Source organism: Hibiscus syriacus, unplaced genomic scaffold (assembly GCF_006381635.1).
Source record: "Hibiscus syriacus cultivar Baekdansim isolate YM2019G1 unplaced genomic scaffold, ASM638163v2 tig00116964_pilon, whole genome shotgun sequence".
In the NCBI taxonomy this organism is placed as follows: domain Eukaryota; kingdom Viridiplantae; phylum Streptophyta; class Magnoliopsida; order Malvales; family Malvaceae; genus Hibiscus; species Hibiscus syriacus.
The window spans coordinates 1,373,443-1,393,759 of NW_024063489.1; the positions used below are offsets into that span (position 1 = coordinate 1,373,443).

Below are 20,317 nucleotides of genomic sequence, written 5' to 3' on the forward strand. Positions count from 1 at the left end.
TTTTAGATCAATCACAGTCAACAAGTTAGCATTCATCTCATATGGTCGCTAATTTTTAAACGTAAAATGACAAGTTTAGAACATATGAATAGTCGGGTGAGCATTTTGTAACTTTTAATAATTAAAAAACTTAACAAAATAACATATTATAGTCCTAAGATCATTTTGTAACTTTTAATAATTAAGAAATTTAATAATAGTTAAAAGACATGAGTTGAGTCGATGATTAAATAAGCGTGGGTATTCTCATTGTCTTGTCTTCGAACTCTGCAAACAGGTCTTTGGATAGCCTTTTGAGCTTAGCATGATTTTATTTAAATCTAGTAAATTTAATTCATATTAGATTATTTGAATTGATTATTAAATTTAAAATTAAATCTAATAATTTAATTTAATTTAAAATATGAAATAAATTAAATTAAATCATTTTTAATATTAATTAGACCAATATAAATCAATTAGAGATGATCATGGTAATGGTCAAGTCAAGATTGAATTTTGGCTCACACAAACTCAATCTGAAAAACAAACCCTTCCACCGGCATTTGACCTAGAGTTAGGAGAATCTCACCCGATTTAAAATATGACCCAAATTTTAAATTAAAACTAGCATTAACCTGACCTGACACCATCCCTAAAATAACCCGAAAACTCAAATTTTCAAAAATAATAAAATAATCAAATTGTGTCGAAACCTGTATGAAATACCTATCCTAAAACCATTACTCAAGTTGGCCCGAACCAAAAACAACTCCAATTGAAAGCACCATTAATTAAAAATAAATTAGATGAAATCAAACCGAACTAAAAATAACATGAATTAATTTACTCAAATCCATATGAACGGATATCGATTTGATTTTAACCTGATAGCCGAATCAAAGTGAACATATATCTTTTTTATTATTATCTAATTTTAGTGATGTGAGAAACACTGAAATGATGTATATTATTTATTTTTATACAAGAATATATCAACAATTATATATGTTTGATTAGACTCATATCAAACTATATTCGAATTGATCAAAAGATCTAAAAATTGACCTGAACTTAAAATTGATCGATTTGATATTGATTCGACTCAAAAATCAATTTGAAATGACCCGATCTAAATAACTCGATTATCACCTCTAATTTTATCGGTAGACCGGTGTAACAGAGTCCCTCCTTAGTCGAACGAGTGTTACACGGTAATTCCAGCTTAGACTTTTTGTATTCTTCATGAAGTCCTCGCTCGGCAGGATTTTTAGGCTTACAAAGACTTTGCGGCTTCTGGGCTTAATAGGGGTTTGTCGGTGGGCTCATATAATATAAAGTGAATACAATCTTAAGGCTTCAGTAACTATGGGTTTAATCGATGTAAATCAAGTGTATTTCTATGATCGAAGATGTGGTTAACCGTGAACCAATGGGATGTTGCTGAAGGTAGAAAATCAAGCTTCTTAGTTATAATAAAAAAGAAACCTTTGATTCTCTACTAATTGAACTTATTGTGTGGATTAAACACAGTAAATTTAAAAGTAGCAAATAAGGAATTATAGCCTTAAAATGAGTATATTAAAGAAGGGGTAACGATGATAAATGATAATATCAGTGGGGGAATAAAATCTTAATGGATATGGGGATTGAAATTACGTATGTAGAGTATTTGAGGACAAAACCAGACAACGATATCCTTATCAGAAACAAAAAAAGGTTCTTCCTTTTAGCATTAGTCAAGAAATGGTACCGGAACATGTTGGTTGCTATAGGAATATAGTTTTGATTTTGTCGACAAAACTACTTCTTAGGTAAGCTCAACTCGATCCAGCCTTTCTTTTTAAATTCTATTGCTGCATACACAGATCAGTGTCTTACAAGTTTCTCTCACCATCAACAAAATAAGCTCCAAGATATCCTCTTTCAAAGCCTTATCTTTAGGAAATGATTATTGTCATTATTTACACTATAACAAAACTGGTCTGTAGCGGCTTTTTTTAGAGGAAACTCCGTTAAATTTGTACATTTCGTAGTGTTTACCCACACAGCGCCACTAAATGACAAAATTCATGATGTTTATAGGAACGCGCAGCAGTATTCATAAACGTATTGTGTCATTTGTAGTAAAAACGTCGTAATAGACTGATATATGATCGCATTTTTACAAAAACGTCACTATATACTCGTATTTTGTCAGTCTAGGTACTGTGATTTGTAGCCGGTCGATGGTAGATTGGGAGGGAGAGAGCTGCCCATTCCATGACAGATAACATAGAATAATCGGTTGCAAGCATCCATATTCTATGTTGAGGTATTGGGTGAGGAATTTATATTCCTCTACTGCACATCAAACTTTTGTCTCATTAATTCTAATTGTAAGATTATCAGTTAAAATTTTCATGTTAATTCAGATATTAACTCAATTTAGATATCATGTTTGATTCTTCTAACTCATACACACACATATAAAATAGTAACTCAATCTAGATACAAATAAAACACGAGAACATCAAACCTGTGCAGACTCCTCACCTCCTCGCTACAAAGCAGCTTAGTGGATCTCACCAGGAGCCACAAGAAAACTCAAATTCAGTTCACACACACACTCTTGATGTTTGTATTTTTCCTTTTGAGCAAGTCTAGTGGTGGTTATTGGGGAAGGTGAACAATGAAGTGTGTGGGTGTCCATGAAAATGACATTATCATTTTCTTGGGAAATTATCCGCGTATAATTTACTGGTATGTAGCAATCGAAGCCCTCTACTCTATAGCATATATATATGCTATTATCTTAGAATTTGAATTATCAGATATTACAGAAGTTAAGAAATGTGTCTCATTTAAATGTCATTACGTCGTTTAGTTTTCTTAAGTCTTAACACTGCGTGATATAATTGTTATTTTTAGTTTGAATAATTTATTCCAAATAATATATGAATGGATAATGAAAGATAGAACATTAGACTAAGCTTGCCTGCTTTATTTTTATGCAATGAACATCCAAAAAGAGCCTAGACGGAAGCTAATACGGCATTGGATGTCTAATATTAACACAGATGGAAGCATCTAATGACTCAGTTAAAGCCTGCACCTGCCATATTCTTTAAGCCCAGTTTGGATTTCGCTGTACTTTATGTTTTATGTATTTAGAATTGCTAGCCCGACTATCTCAGTCTGTAGAGCGCAAGATTCTTATCCTTGAGGTTGTGGGTTCGAGTTCTATAGTAGGCGATATTTCTTTTTCCGTATTTTTCCTGCTGGAGGAAGTTCTTCCACTTCATTGTAACTTTGAATGAAAAAAAACAAAGCACAAAATCGGATTATGTCCACTATCTTGGAGTTCCCACTCCACATTTGAAGGCATTTGTCTATTTTCTATTCTATTGTTTGGAACCTATTTTCAGCGAAGCACGTCGTCGTGCATGATCATTACTTTCTTTTCTCTTTCGTCCTTAAATAAATACGAGTGAAAATTGAAACCCTTTGATGTATATTGTCACGGGGCTAGACTTTTGCTAGTCGATTCGTGCGGCACTTAGACGATTTCCAGGTCAAAATGGCGCCTAAGTCAGCCTTATCCACGTCCTTGTGAGTCTCTGGCTCACTAAGCGACGAACAAACCCTCAAGGGTTAAACAACAATGCGGAAACGACACTTAATCGGGGCTAATCCAAGCCACTTGGGTTGAAGCGGATCTCCGAAGCACGAGCACTGTGGGAATTCCTAAGTCACCAAGACTTGATTAACTTTGGCACTTTGAAAGAACTCGGAAAAGAACATTCTCGAGGCTATCTCAGCCCTCAAGATCAGTAATACAAGCCACAAAGGCTTAAGCACAAAGGAGAACAAGCCGACAAGGCTAGAAAGCTAGCAAGCTAGAAAGCTAGAAAGAATGAACTCAGAGAGAGTGATAGGGAAGCGGTGGCGGGTTGATGAACGCTGCTCTTGTTGAGAATCAACTAGAAAGCTCTATACTCGATTAAGAACAAAGGGGATGAATAGGGAAGGTGGCGGTAGTAACTAGGATTCTTTAGGGTTTTTCAGGTTTTAAGAACAAAATAAACAAAAGATAAAGAAATTGAAAATAAAATAGATAAGATAATAAAGAAATCAAAGATCTCCTTTCGAAGGTGACGGTAAAGATGATTGATGGTGCAGATGGATTTGTGGAAAAATAGATGGATAAGTGTCCTATCGAACCCTCCTAGTCGCAATGAAAAGGCAAACTCGATAAATGACTATAACCAACCCTCCTAGTCGCGATGAAAAGGCAAATTGGAGTGTGAAGATTAATCTCCCTCACAGGAACTTGAAAGAACTCCAGGAGAAGAAGCTTCGAAGGCACAAGACAATCAACACTTGCAAAAACGAACTCTCGTTGTATTATTAATCAAAGAAATCTTGAATTACAAAGTTTAATGAAGCCTCATTTATATAGGGGCTGAGTTCTAAAGGTCCTAAATAACTAATGAATAAATAATATAACTAAACATATCTTAACTCTAATTCCTAATAAAATAATAATAACTAAAGATAATATTTTTAACCCACCTTAATTCCTAATAAAATAATAAATCTAATCCTAAAAGATAATGCATCATCCTATATTAAGTTATATTACAAATAATCAATAAAAATATTGAAAATTCGTAATATTTACAAAATCTCGTATAGGATTTTCTGCATGCATCGTCTTCAGTAAAATAGCCATATCTTGAATTCCCGATATCGGATTGATGCGATTAAAGAACCGTTGGAAAGATAAGAGACAGAAGGTCGTATCTCCAAAAGACATATTGACTAAATAAGATCAGGATCCCATTCAAAAAGTCGTCGTAAGTCTGCTTCTGTTCTGATCTTCTTTTCCAATGCTTGGACGAGTGGATCATTTGGAAGAGTTATTACTTCTTCCTTTGATGTGAGCCTTGTGATGCATGTACATCCTCCCTTTCTTCAAAAGATTCGACCTCGATCTGAAACATTAAAGGGAGCAACATTAGAATCGTTTAATGATTCATTCACATTATACTTACCGAATAGATATGCTTTGAATCTTCGAGACTTTGTTCTTCTAATAGGTTCGAGTAGAAACATTAGTCCAAAGAAGCATGTATTATGGACTCTGGTGCATGTATCATTCCCCACTCCTCAAAAGGATTCGTCCTCGAATCTGAAAATCCAAAGAAAGAGATTTAGATGTGTTGAAAGAAAAACTTGTGAACATTTACCAGGATCAATGTGATGTGTCTTATGCGTTTTAGTCGAGGTTTCTTCTTTGTAGGAACTGATTTCTTGAAGTCTTGAAATCCTCTTTTGCATACAAGTCTTGTAATATGATATTTTGGTTGAAATTCAACATGGCGCCGGCCACTGTTGGCTTTATGTATGATTATTTCAGATAATTTCTCCATGGTTTTATTTGTATGTGGCGAGAATGAGTGTTTAAAAACTATGTCAACTGGTTTGTTAAAGTAATCCCTTAAGTATCCTAAGTGGGGTTCATGAATTAATGATTCCCGGGAGGAGTTTTGTGGACTGTAGAACCTGTTTAGTTGGCAAGGAAACCCATATACAAGATAAAGCTCATTAAAAGCACTTTTAAAAGTATGGGTAGAAATATAAAAAATATCCGAGTTATCATGATATAAATCTTTGATATGTTCAATTCTTGGAATAGTAGTATGAGTTTGATAGGTAAGAGTATACCTTCGTGGTAGTCTATCGTCTAATGTGTTTTGCTTACCTCGGTATGTTACGCACTTAAAGGAGTTGTGTTTAGTATGGATGACAACTTCACGAGCCTTACCTTGTAAGAAGGAGAAGAAGTATGTTACAATGTCATTAAAATGAGTAATAAAATACTTACCTTTGGACTCTCGTAAATCATAACTCTTCATTGATATAGCATAGTGATTAGGGCTTTCAGGTGGTAACCCGTCAGGAGGGTCACCTAGCACTATTAGACAACTCTTGGCGATAGAAGATGGTGTGGGTCAATCTCGTGTTGCTTTTACTTTCTCATCATGTACATGGATTCCCTGTGCATGAACTATAAAGCATGTGGAGTTGTTCAAGTCATGTTTCATCATTAAGATGACGTTACGACTAAGGCTTTCATGGATGTAGCCTTTTGTAACAAATTTAACTCTTTGGTTTCTTCGAGATTGTATGTTTGACGAGGTATGATGGAACCTTGAATTAGATTGGTTTGGTGTTGTTTTCCTTTTTCTAGTGGTAATCCGTCAGGTGGATCACCTAATTCTTCTTGAAAATCCTGTAACAAAGATGAAAACACACTAGGCAAATCCTTGTTAATGTTAGAAATTGAAACAATTGATTCTCTAAAGTGAACAAGGATGGAAGGCTGTTTGTAAAGAATGTTCTCTCTCAATTCTTTTGTGCTCACACATAGATTTTGAGTCACTCTTTTCTTCTCACAATTAGGTTCACTCACCTCCCATGGGTCATTATTCTTTTGGCTTTTGTAACTAGTGACCTCTTTTTCTTTTGCCTCTTTCTCAGCTTTTTCTTTTTTTGCTTTCCCTACATCCTCACAAATTATCATTTGATCTTTAGGGGCTGGAAGTGTGTCATTCTTTGCTGGTTGTTCTTTCTCCTTGTCAGGTTTGTCATCTCTTAGCTTTTTTAGAGAAGATGGAGCAAAAGACGAGGAAGGATTTGAAGGATTACCTTGGTAAGAGGATGAAGTACCTTGGTAATGTTCTCGAAATCTCCTTTGGATTTGTACTTCGATTGTCATTGCTTTCTTTAGTGTATCTTCAAGGTTTTCGTACCCATGGAGGTCAAGAAGATAAGTGATGTTTGAGTTCAAGCCGACAACGAATCTTAACACGGTGACTTCTTCTTTTTCGGTTATGTTAGCCCTATTGAGTAAGGACTGCATCTCCTTGTAGTAGTCTTCAACTGAACTTCTACCTTGTCGAAGTCGGTGTAGTCATAGTTTAACTTCTCGTGTATAATGTGTCGGTAGGAATCGCTTCCTCATGGTTTGTTTGAGGTCGGTCCAAGAAGTGATTGTTAGAATTTAGAAATTCTGGATCTTTTTTCCTTGTTTGCATCCACCAAGTTCGAGCATATCCTTCTAATTGCATGGTGATGAGGGGAACTTGTTTAGCTTGGGGGTAGTCATGGTATGCGAATATGAGATCAACTTTTCCTTCCCAACCGATGTACCTGTCCGGATCGTTGTTTCCTTTAAAAGACGGGATCATGAACTTTGGTTTTGCAAAGAGTTTGGGTGCTTGGAAACGTGGTTGTTCTCGCCTGGGTACCAAAAGTTCAACATTGTTTAGTCTTGGATTCTGGTTTGGTAGATCCAGTTGTGGTTCTTGTCTTTCTCTCACGGTATTGGTAAGTTCATCAAATCTTTCAACTTGAGTCGTGAGTCGTGCAAGTGCGGCTAAGATAGCCGTAAGTGTCTTGTTGTTGTTGTCACACATCCTGAAATCATAACACTCGAAAGAAAATTTTAAAGTAAAATAAAAATAAAAGAAAGAAAATTCAACAAAGCAAGAAACCTCACAAGTCACTCCAAGAAAGTAACACAACGAGAGGCAAGTAAGCCGATCTTGTACTCTTTAAAACTCACTTTACCAAGTAGTCTTCCACAGTTCGTATTGGAGTTTGATTACTAGCAAAGGCGATAAGAAAAAACCTAAAAGCTCTAAGAGGCCAAACAAAGGTTAGACTCCAAGAGAACGAGAATGCAAAGAAGGAAGAAGTATGCAAACTCTTTAGTCCTACTAACACAAGGAAGATAATGTGTTAGATAATGCAAAAGAACAATAATAGGGAAAAACAAAAGAACCTAAAGCACTAAGAGTCAAAGAAAAAGGGACCAAACCAGAAAACCTAGAAAACGCTGGATCAACTTGAGCAACGTTTTTTAGGGGGTTACCGGTGTCCAAAAATTCTGGAAAAATTCTTGAATGTCTTTAAATGCGTCAAGAAACCATCTGTAAAATTTCAGAACCAAATACCTTCAGTAGTATCCAGTAGACTCTGTTGAACGGTGAGTCATCAAACAATCTATTTTTCTTGATCGCTTTGTTTGAAGTTTTTCTTGATCTCCAAAAATTCTGATTTTTTTGTGTGAATTATATTCAATATATGAAGTTGCAATATGGAAATTTTCACCACAAAATTCTTCCTGTAGAATTTTCAAGAAATTCGACAATATTCTAGACCGAATCTACCGATAAAACTTGAATGATGTATTTGAAGGATCTAATGAACTCTGATCGAAGTGAATTTTGGACTGGAGATTAAACTTAAGACGAATCTGATATCTGGAGAAAATCAGCCCTAAATACTTTCGTTTGCAATTTTTTTTGAAATTTTGGTTTTTTTGTCTTTTTTTGTTTTTTTTTAAACAAATAGCAAACTAACAAGAAGGATTTGAATCTAAATTAAAATTAAATAAAAATAACCTGAAACGATAAATCTTCTCTGAACTAGCTCCGTTGGGGTACCTTGATGGTGTTGTGTGCAAGAACAAACAAGATTGCTTGCTTCTTTCCAAGAGTCGGCCCAACTCTGATACCAATTGATAGGGAAGCAGTGGCGGGTTGATGAACGTTGCTCTTGTTGAAGAATCAAACATAGAAAGCTCTATACTCGATTAAGAACAAAGGGGATGAATAGGGGAAGGTGGCGGTAGTAACTAGGATTTTTTAGGGTTTTTTCAAGGCAACAAGATTAGAACAAAATAAACAAAAGATAAAGAAATTGAAAATAAAATAAGATAAGATAATAAAGAAATCAAAAGATCTCCTTTACGAAGGTGGACGGTAAAGATGATTGATGGTGCAGATGGATTTGTGGAAAAATAGATGGATAAATGTCCTATCGAACCCTCCTAGTCACAATGAAAAGACAAACTCGATAAATGGCTCTAACCAACCCTCCTAGTCGCGATGAAAAGACAAATTGGAGTGTGAAGATTAATCTCCCTCACAAGAACTTGAAAGAACTCCAGAAGAAGAAGCTTCGAAGGCACAAGGCAATCAGCACTTGCAAAAACGAACTCTCGTTGTATTATTAATCAAAGAAATCTTGAATTACAAAGTTTAATGAAGCCTGAAAAGGCAAACTCGATAAATGGCTCTAACCAACCCTCCTAGTCGCGATGAAAAGACAAATTGGAGTGTGAAGATTAATCTCCCTCACAAGAACTTGAAAGAACTCCAGGAGAAGAAGCTTCGAAGGCACAAGGCAATCAGCACTTGCAAAAACAAACTCTCGTTGTATTATTAATCAAAGAAATATTGAATTACAAAGTTTAATGAAGCCTCCTTTATATAGGGGCTGAGTTCTAAAGGTCTAATAATAATGAATAAAATAATAATAAACTAAACATATATTAACTCTAATTCCTAATAAAATATAATAACTAAAGATAATATTTTTAACCCAACCTTAATTCCTAATAAAATAATAAATTTAATCCTAAAAGATAATGCATCATCCTATATTAAGTTATATTACAAATAATCAATAAAAATATTGAAAATTCGTAATATTTACAAAATTCCGTATTAATCTCGTATAGGATTTTCTGCATGCACCGTCTTCAGTAAAATAGCCATATCTTGAGTTCTCGATATCGGATTGATGCGATTCAAGAACCGTTGGAAAGATAAGAGACAGACGGTCGTATCTCTAGAAAACATATTGACTAAATAAGATCAGAATCCCATTCAAAAAGTCGTCGTAAGTTTGCTTCTGTTCTAATCTTCTTTTCCAATGCTTGGACGAGTGGATCATTTGGAAGATTTATTACTTCTTCATTTGATGTGAGCCTTGTGATGCATGTATCAGAGAGTAAGAGTAAATGCCTGAGTTTTATTACTCTGAAGAGAATGAATGAAGTGAATTGATTACAAATGAGGGGAGGAGCTCTCTATTTATAGTTGAGGCCCTCAAGATCCAACGGTCTAGATCAAAGTACATCGACGGCTTAGAATGAATCATACGTTAACAAGAACTCTATCTCTAAGGTATTTGAATTCAAATAAAACATTATCCATAATTAAATCCTTAATTATTGGATAATAATATCCTTTCTAGAATCTTCCAAGGAACGGGCCAGGTCTGATGGTTCTGAGCAAGCCCAACACTCTGTATTATTTTTCTACACAAATTTGCGCACACATGTCTTGGACCGAATCCACGAGCCTCGACAAAATTGCCCCCATCGAACATGTAACACCCTCGTCGCTTCTCTCGGACGCCTCGGACTTGATCCTTCACAAACTCGAGCCTTTACGGACTCGTAAGCATTCTCCAAGAACCAGGCCAACTCGCCATGTCCAACAAGCCCAAAGTCTGCGCAATAGAACCCCTTCTGTGAACCTTTGTGCCAATGTCCATGGACCTAAAAGTTTAGTCCGTGACAATCTCCCCCACTTGATCTAGTGACGCCCTCGTCGCTAGGTGAGAACACTTGGTCTTGATCACCTTGGACGCTTTATCAAAACACCTTGGCTTTCTCACCTTGGTTAACACCGTCATGTCTTATCACCATCTAGCACACCGTGGCATTCATCTCGAACGTAGGAAATCCATCCTACCCGTTTGCATTCACCCCGAACAAGGATACTTTTGATCCAGTGGAAAAGAATTGGATACTCCGACAACATACAACACGACAACTCAGATTCGTCGGTAACACTCGCTTGTCCCTAATAACTCTGAAAGTCTCATATGTCCCTTCCAACCTTTGATAACTCCGCAAAAAGATGGTTAGGTCCTCGACCTATGCTCATCAACGATGGTGAATCAAACTCAACATTTGGAATGTGTTTGAGATGTCCCTCGATTTCCCTCAGCACATTTACTCTATGTGTCAGCCCTTCTTACTCCTCGAAGTCTGGCACTCCACACACCAACACTTATATCCAGAAGTCTGGTGTTTCTACTCGCATCGACACTTCTTCCCTTGAAGTCCGGTGCGACTTCCACCCTCTTACATGGGTGGAAAGCTCTCGCTCATCATGTCTCTGGAAAGCTTGGACTCCATTAACCTCTTCTCGGTTGTCTGTTCAATGGTAGTCCCTAAAACAATATTCTTCTCACTTGGAACCTCTTCGGAATTGACAGTCTTGCTCGCCCCCTTCTATGGTTTGGCTTTCAACCCAAGATTGTCGGCATCCTTCTTCGACATGAATAGATCAGTTGCCCCCGTGTCTACTAAGGCAACTCCCGATGGTTCGGAAACGTTGATGTTCGCACATATCAACCCATTCTGTTTTCGGCCTCTACTTGCCTTGGCAGAACTCAAGTTCATTGAGCCAAGTCATGTAGCCTCACTAACCTTGTCTTCACCCATGTCCTTGGGTAACTCGATCCTGGGCTTCTCCATCTTCTCAGACCACTCGGCTTTATCCCGGCAAGCTTGCAACTCTTGTTTACTTCGCCCTTCGTAAGGCACTTGTTCGCTTTACTTGTGCCAATACCATACATGTCTTTTCTAGACATTTGTTCACCACTTGAACGATCAATGCTCAAATGCTCACCATTCGAACAAACTTCACTCGAACAAGCATCACTCAAAGAGCCTTGCTCCTCATCATTGTTGGACTGACCCTCATCTCGGATACTTTTACCATTACCCTCGGCTTTCAACTTTGGCTTGGACGTCTTCTTAACTCCAAGTTCTATGATGGACTCGGCGGCTATCAAGGCTTTAGACAACTCCTTGATTCCCATTCTCTCCTTCGTCGCCTTTGCCCATGGCTTCAATCCATCTGTGAAGGTGAAGAATGCATCTTCTTCAGTCAACTCTGGAACTTGGAGCATGAGTTCCTCGAACTCTCTCGCATACTCCTTCAACGTCCCCTCATGTCTAAGATTCATCAACTTAAACCATGCCTCACTCTCGGCATGCACTGAGCACGACTGCTCTTGAAATGTCCCAGACTCTTTTGGTTATTTGCCAACTCCATCTTTCACAACAACGGCTACCTCCTCGGTATCCTTGGCAAACTCCGTGGCAACATTGGGTTTGGGCAACCCGTTCTGCTTCTGGTTCTGACTAACCTTGACAGAAGTAAACACCATTGAACCAAGCTTAGCAGGCTCGCTACTCTTGGCCTTGTCCTTTCCCTTGGATTGCTTGATTCGATTTGGGCATTCCCGCACTATGTGTGGGCCTTTACACCGGAAACACTCAGTTGCTCTTGTTTCTTTAGCCTCAGTTTCTTGCTTGGCCCTTGGCTCTCGCACCGAACTTTACTCCATTGGTGCAATATCGCACCTTGTGTTTTCCTCCACACTGGAAACACTTCAATGGCTCTCGCTTCTTTACCCTCGGCTTCTCAGCTTCGCCACTTGCATTGGCACCGAGCTTTTCTGTATTGGGCAACTCCTGGCCCTATGTGCTCCTTGACATAGGTAACACTTCAGTGGATCTCGCTTGTTTACCCTCGGCTTTCCTGCACCACTAGCATTCGCACCGAGCCTCGCTCCTGGCTTGACTGCTTTGACTCCCGCAATGCACCATCTTTGGCTACTTCCTCTTCTGACTTGTCTTCTCCTCTGACAATAGAAGCAAGACGATTCTTCTCGGGACATCCTCTTATCATGTGAGGACCATCACAGAAGTAGCATTTAAGAGGCTTGCTACTCACCTTCTTCTTTGACACGGACTTGGCCTTGCCATGATTTCCCGATGGCTTTATCCGACCACGATCAGTCGGTGCCACTTCTTGGCTACTGGAAGAGTTTTCTCTGCCATCTATCCACTGTCCCTTGTCATGGTCTCCCCCATTTTCACCACTATCTTCGGGCATGGGTCTGGATGACTCATGTTTGGCTGGCTTGGCTCCTGCAAGCTCGCACCTTGACTTGGCTACAGCTCCGGCTCCGAACAACTCTGGGTATCACCTTGCTCACTGGCAAGCATCACTCCTGGTCTAAGTCCTTTGATGAAGGTATTGCACGAACCACCATCACTCATTGTTGTTTTTCACATGAGTATCTCACTCTTGAGCCCATCCATCTCTTCTCTCAAGGCCATCAACTCGACCCTGAGCGCATTACTCATCTCTATCAACATCCAACCGTGAAGACTCTGTTGCGCGACATCCTTGAACCCATCCCTCATGGATTCTAACTGTTCAAGATGAGACTCCACAACTCCTTGGACCTTCTTGGCTTCTTCCGTGAAGCTCTCAAGGTTCTTGATCCTCGACTCCAACGATCCTGGGATAACACCCACACTTTGTTTCTCTAGCTTAACCCAACATCATGGCTCTTCGCGCCATTCTCTGTGAGAACAACTCCCTTTTATTGTACCATCTCGTTTCCTTTCCACAACCTGTCTGGAACACTTGTTGAATCCACAACAGCTTCCATCAACTCGCTAAAATGCTTCTTGTCACAAGACAAGCTCGGATCACTGTTGAATCCACAACACCTACACTCCGACTTGCTTTGACTCGCTTTCACTAACCACGTACGCAGTGATCGTTGTCTGCCTCCAATGATTCACTCGGTCACTTCTAGTAGCGGGCTACGTTATCCGGTAACGTAACACGCTCTGATACCACATGTCACGGGGCTAGACTTCTGCTAGTCGATTCGTGTGACACTTAGACGATTTCAGGTCGAAATGGCGCCTAAGTCAGCCTTATCCACGTCCTTGTGAGTCTCTGGCTCACTAAGCGACGAACAAACCCTCAAGGGTTAAACAACAATGCGGAAATGACACTTAATCGGGGCTAATCCAAGCCACTTGGGTTGAAGCGATCTCCGAAGCACGAGCACTGTGGGAACTTCCTAAGTCACCAAGACTTGATTAACTTTGGCACTTTGAAAGAACTCGGAAAAGAACACTCTCGAGGCTATCTCAGCCCTCACGATCGGTAACACAAGCCACAAAGGCTTAAGCACAAAGGAGAACAAACCGACAAGGCTAGAAAGCTAGCAAGCTAGAAAGCTGGAAAGAATGAACTCAGAGAGAGTAAGAGTAAATGCCTGAGTTTTATTACTCTGAAGAGAATGAATAAAGTGAATTGATTACAAATGAGGGGAGGAGCTCTCTATTTATAGTTGAGGCCCTCAAGATCCAACGGTCTAGATCAAAGTACATCGACGGCTTAGAATGAATCCTACCTTAACAAGAACTCTATCTCTAAGGTATTTGAATTCAAATAAAACATTATCCATAATTAAATCCTTAATTATTGGATAATAATATCCTTTCTAGAATCTTCCAAGGAACGGGCCAGGTCTGATGGTTCTGGGCAAGCCCAACACTCTGTATTATTTTCTACAGAAATCTGCGCACACATGTCTCGGACAGAATCCACGAGCCTCGACAACATTGCCCCCATCGAACATGTAACACCCTCGTCGCTTCTCTCGGATGCCTCAGACTTGATCCTTCACGAACTCGAGCCTTTACGGACTCGTAAGCATTCTCCAAGAACCAGGCCAACTCGCCATGCCCAACAAGCCCAAAGTCTGAACAATAGAACCCCTTCTGTGAACCTTTGCGCCAATGTCCATGGACCCAAAAGTTTAGTCCGTGACATATATATACCATTTCTTTTATTAATGGTAAATGTGGAAGCCAGGTATCCTCCACTTGATGATCAGATTCCCATCCCAGAATGGGCAACAAAATGCACTACTCATCTAATACACTAACAAGAACAAGAAAAAGCTCCCTTCCCCCTTAATTCCACTAACAAGAATAAGAACTGGTCAGGGTGGGAAGGTGGACTTTCAACACTTGAAGGTTCTGCTTGAATTCTTCAGCCATATCCGTTGAAAACAATAACAAAATGAAGTTGACGTTAGAGATGTGTTTAAACTATTCCATTTGGATTCAATTTCTTATACATAATTTATACATCACAAACTGTATAACAGGATATAAACGAAAATAGTTTATGAAATTGCAAGTGAATACCGCATCATATGTTAAACTGAAGATGCCTAGCTTAAGAATGTTGGTTAGGCATGGAGTAGCCGACTATGTTACAATATTCCTACATTTAAAACTTATATTCAAAATACTATATATATATTTATATAATTTTGATCTTATGATATATAGTTATTAGGTAATTTTATGCATTAAAATCAGATACATGTCATGTACAAAATAGCTAGGCCGGACCACCTTTTTGTTTGGATATATAGAGGTGGGGGAGAACAAGTAAATTTTAATATAGTTTGTGGAATTACATTGAATCTGGTCTGGTCTTCGATATATAGAGAGGGGGAGAACAAGTGCTAACCCGCTTGCCTAATACATATTCCTCAATCATCGTTGTTGAGAAAGATACATTCAAGTCAACGTTAGACTTGAGATTGCTCAGTTTGGTTTGTTTACTTTGAATTGTCTTCGGCCACCGATCTAGAACGCCGACGTTTTGTCAAAAGTCATACCGTACGGTCAAATACAAAGAACTCGGAGGAGATCAAGTAAGGATTTTAGGTATTTTGACACAACTAATATTCGAATCCGACTAATTGGGGACCAGCCTGATTGCTCATGGCCTCATTTTTTATAGTGCCCATATTTTAATCATATTTTTCATTTTATAATTATGATTCTTAATTTTTTAATTACATTTTCTATTTTTATAATTGAGACATCTATTTTTTTAAATCTTATTTTTTACCTTTATAATTGAGGCTCTTGACTTTTTTAATCTCACTTTCTACCTTAATAATTAAGGCCTCTAATTTTTTCAATCCCACTTTTTACCTTCATAATCGAGTTCCCTATTTTTTCAATTCCATAAAATTTTCAATTTCCTATCACCGTCTCAATCCCTCTCATTAATACATTAAGTTTTGAATTAAATCTAACCATATTTTTCTCTCTTTTTATCAAATTGCATTCTTCAATTTATCAACTATTCTTTAACTCTTACTCTTCTCCAATCTCAACCTAAGTAAAATAATATATTATTATTTATTTTTTCATTTATTGTTTAAAATCAATACCCAAATTCAATTTTTATTTATTCTCTTAGTTGTATTTAAGGTATTTTCTTAATAAAATAATTAAAATAATGTTTGACAAAATTAAATCATTTTTCTACTATTTATTAATATAATATTAAATTAATGTTGAAAGTAATATAATATACTTTTATTTTATAAGAATTTATTTTTAAGTTTTACTTAGAGTCCCAAAAATGTTTGAGATGACTCTGTTAAGATTATTACCATCATCCTCCCGTTACTGGGCTGGTTTAATTTCTTAAGCAGCAGCTAGTAAAATTAAGAGTATTATAAACTATATATATAGCTGAAATGCATTTGGTATATAGCGCCATTTAATTTGTCAAACAAAATATTCCGCCATTCTTTTTCTTATAGAATATGAAGAGAGTCGGTTTGCCAACAACCTTACATTAATCATTGGGCAACTATGTACCCCATTCTACTTGTTAAGTGATTTATCTGACCGCCCTACTGTCAGTGTGACGACACCCACAAATGCATTTATCAAAGCCTGCCTTATCTCTTCCCAACCCTGTTTAATTATACTTTATCCTCAAAGAAAACACTCCATTTCACAGTCTACTATCTAGTTGACTTCATCATAAATTCTATTAAAACTTATATATATATATATTTAAATCCTTAGATGATTTAAGTTTAAATGTATTAAATACTTTGATATTAATCGCGGCTAAACTTGGGCATCTTAATACGCTTTGTTGTATATCTCAATTTCTTTAGGCGGAAAATTCGCTTGGGGAACAAAATGGGAGTGGAACTACTAGAAGAGGAATTGCCAAGTCACCAAATTCCTTGTAATCAGGTATTAATCTTCTCATAGGTTGAGACGGAAATCTAAACAAGGAATTAAACCACCGATGCCCTTGCCTTGATTATGCTTACAAGTTAAAACTAGTCTTGTATATACGTTTTCTAAGCGAGTAAATAAATAATAACATGGGTGGCCATTAGCCAACAAGACAGCGCACTAAAATCCTTGGCACTTGGAGTAGACAAATGGTGGCATCACAACTCACAAAGAAGAATCTAAAACTCCTCAAGGAATCCGAATCACCATCCCATCAATTATTCACTGAATAACTACGACCAATAATAAAGGTTTTTTTTTTAAAAAAAAAATATTGAAGAGAATAGAAGAAGAAAAGGAGGTCCCTTAAGCAAAGCCATGCACCTGTCATCCTAATCTAACGGCGTGCCAAAAGAAAACAAAGCCCCTCAGCAAGCACCCCGTTCCTATCTGATCTTATCCCCATGACATGCGCCGAGCATCCCCCTATCCACTTTTTAATTAAATCAACTATATATTTCGGAATATTAGGCCAACAACATCAGCAACGGTGGCCTAGAATTGCTGCTGTTTATAACCACTCTTTTAAGTGTAGCTACTGCACGTCCTTTTCATGCAACAAAGTTTCAGCACCCCTTCATTTGCCAGCTGCTTGCTACCACCCACAACCCCGTCTTTTATTGCGCATGTTAAGAGTACAAGAACAAAGCAAAATTATACAACAGTGAGCTGAAGATAAGGACCAAATAGTATTGAATTGAGTTGAGTAATAAATAAGCTCAGTAGAATTGGCACAGATGAATCGTTCCAGTGCTATGTACAGAGGGGAAACAATGTCTCACGATCTATCAAAACAAATACATTCTATCTGGCTATAAAATTTAATTAATTCATATGCTTCTAACGTAGAATTGTTTAGTTGACTTCAATTTTGGGTGGCATCTGCATCAACCCACGCGGTTTCTTTGCTGGGTGTGGGCTTTCCACTTCATCATCAGCACCGGTTACAAAGAAATTAGCCGGTGAGAATTCTGGCAAAGCCGGAAGGTTGAGGTCAAACTCGACCCGCTGACTGATATGGTTCATGTTATTGGTTGAGCCCACTCCTTCAGATGTTACGCCGCTAGCGCTAGCGCTAGCGATGGCACTGTTCCCAGACCCACCTTCATAGTGGCATCGCTTGTGGCCTCCCAAGGCCTGGCCAGTAGGGAAGCTTTTGTGGCAGATGGAACACTCGTGGGATTTTCCGCTTGGGTTCAAAGCGGCTGAAATAACTCCACCGGCAATCGCAGAGTTGGTTGTTGACGTTGACTGGTCGTCGTTGCCACCTGAAAGCTTACGGTGGCTGGCTTTGTGGCCACCCAAAGCCTGGTAAGAGTTAAAGGACTTGTTGCAAACGCTACACTTGTAGCTAACCTTCTGCTCTGTTAAGGTCGGTGGTGGTGCTGGTGCTGGTGCTGACACTGGAGTGAGCGAGACAGCAGGAGTCGGAGAGCGATGGCGGTGTGGGACTGAAGAAGTGTTGGCGGAGTTGGGTTCGCCACCGCGTGCGAGCATGATGAGACACAGAGCAAGGTATTCTTCCTCGGAGGTAACATGATCGAAACGCGGTCGCTTAGAACGCTTACGCTTGGTGAATGATTCCAGGCAGTGTAAGTTGCTATCTTCAAATTGGAAAGGAGGCGTAGCAGCTGTTGTGGGAGAGTTGAGAGCTTCTAAAGCCATCTGATTTCCGAACACAATAAAAGAAACAAGTTTTTCTTGTAATTGGAGCTGGAGAGAGAGACGTAGAGGAAAGCAGTAGTAGTGAAAATGAGAAATGAGAGTTGAAGGGCAGTGAGAAGTGAGGAGGACGGGTTTAAAAGGGGAGTGGGGAAGGGAAGTTGCGTGACAAGTGGTGTGAACTAACAAAAGTGATGCAAGTGTTACAAAATTGACAAATAGTTGGTTATTTGGCGATTGGCAAGAGGCTAAATGCAGTTGAGTTTTCTTGGTGGGTAGCTAACCTCAGTGGGTCAAACAAACAAGATTGAATAAATCCAAGACTCGTAAGAAACCGAGAGCCGTCCCTCTTTCTTTCTTCTTTTATATAAAGTGACAACACTTGGAAAGATATTATACAAAAGCAGAGCACCCCTAAACAGAGTACGAAATAAATAAATAAAAACGCGGTGAAATCGCCAGCTAGACAGGCAGGCCCTATGTCAAAGCAGCTGATTGCTGCTAAGACTCGTCTTTGGCTGCCGGCTCAATTAATTGTATTGCCCAACGATTATGATTCCCCCAATCAATTCCATGATTCCCCAATCAATTCCATGATTCTTAACAAACATAAATCCTTCCAGATTATAGTTTTGATGATCAATGATTAATAATGTGACCCTATACATTGGCAATTATCTGGAATTGGAAAAATAATTCCTATAAAATTTTAATTTGATTAGTTAATTAGATTTTAACTTGTTTGACATTATGAGATTCTAATTTAAATATGTTTAAGCACATTGATCTAATCATATTTTTAATATTATATGATACAACTCACCTTAAAAAAGTATAGTGATTAATTATGGTGTTCAAAAATGGTTTGCAACATGACTTGTGATTCGCGAGAAATTCGAATGGAAATACATATTTAATCACAGGTTAGTTAAGAATTGGGTTTGGTTCTATGCTTTGGAAAAGTAGGTTAAACAAATTGATCTGTTAAAACTTTTTCATGAAATAACTGCAACATTTTTTTTTGGCCAGTGGAATAGCGACCAATTTTGTTCTCTGGAAAACGAAAGACAATTTGGTTACTGATGGTAGTCTTACAACATACTTACCGTGCAAGAAACGAAGAAAGCCGGTTGATTATTCAGAGAAAAAAATTATTTACATTTGAGTTTGAGCTTGTAGCTGCCTTGGAAGTTACTCGAAACATCCGAATACAACAGGAACACGTGCGCGCCGACTAATGGTTGATCATGAACTGTCCATTTCACAAAAAATGTCACTGTTATTTGTCATTTGCCAAAAATGCTTAGCCCTTCAGTAAAATTAATAAAATAAATGGTCGTCGAAATTTTGTATCATTTTATCTTTTGCAGTCCAACAAGTTTAATTTCTTTTCTGCCTTGTCTTAAAATTTGGGTTCGATTTTGATAAAGAAAATACACCGATTGCACAAATCAATATAAAAATGTATCGCTAAGACCGTTGAAAAACCAATACAAAGCAAAAGGAAACCCATTTGCCCAAACACAAGAATTCTGATGCTTTCAAGTGGCTTTTACTATATAGGTCATTGCTTACATAGTCAAATAATTTTTATTCTTGTAGTTGGGTGGGTGCAAAACAAAGGCGACTGTTGCAGAGTACAAAAGCACCACACGTGGGATTCTCGTTTTTAGATTCATTGTCCAAATCAATTAGTGAAGAGTCATTGAACTTACCACATAATTTAGAAGCTTGTCGTTGTGAATTTATTAGTTAAACAAGAGGAAAGGTGAGTCTTAATTTATTAACTTTCAGTTTTTTTTTATTAAATACATTTGA

At 38.0% G+C, this 20,317-nt stretch overlaps 1 protein-coding gene across 1 annotated transcript; it reads right to left on the reverse strand.

Annotated features, from left to right (window-relative positions):
* Positions 1-17,547: 17,547 nt before the first annotated feature.
* LOC120191022 (zinc finger protein ZAT10-like) lies at positions 17,548-18,823 on the reverse strand. Its single transcript, XM_039194026.1, has one exon. The coding sequence runs from the start codon at positions 18,500-18,502 to the stop codon at positions 17,693-17,695; it is 810 nt and encodes a 269-aa protein (XP_039049957.1). The 5' UTR covers positions 18,503-18,823; the 3' UTR covers positions 17,548-17,692.
* Positions 18,824-20,317: the final 1,494 nt, after the last annotated feature.

Excerpts from the sequence above, each read along its gene's own strand:
- LOC120191022 (XM_039194026.1), bottom strand. The coding sequence starts at position 18,502 with ATGGCTTTAGAAGCTCTCAACTCTCCCACAACAGCTGCTACGCCTCCT.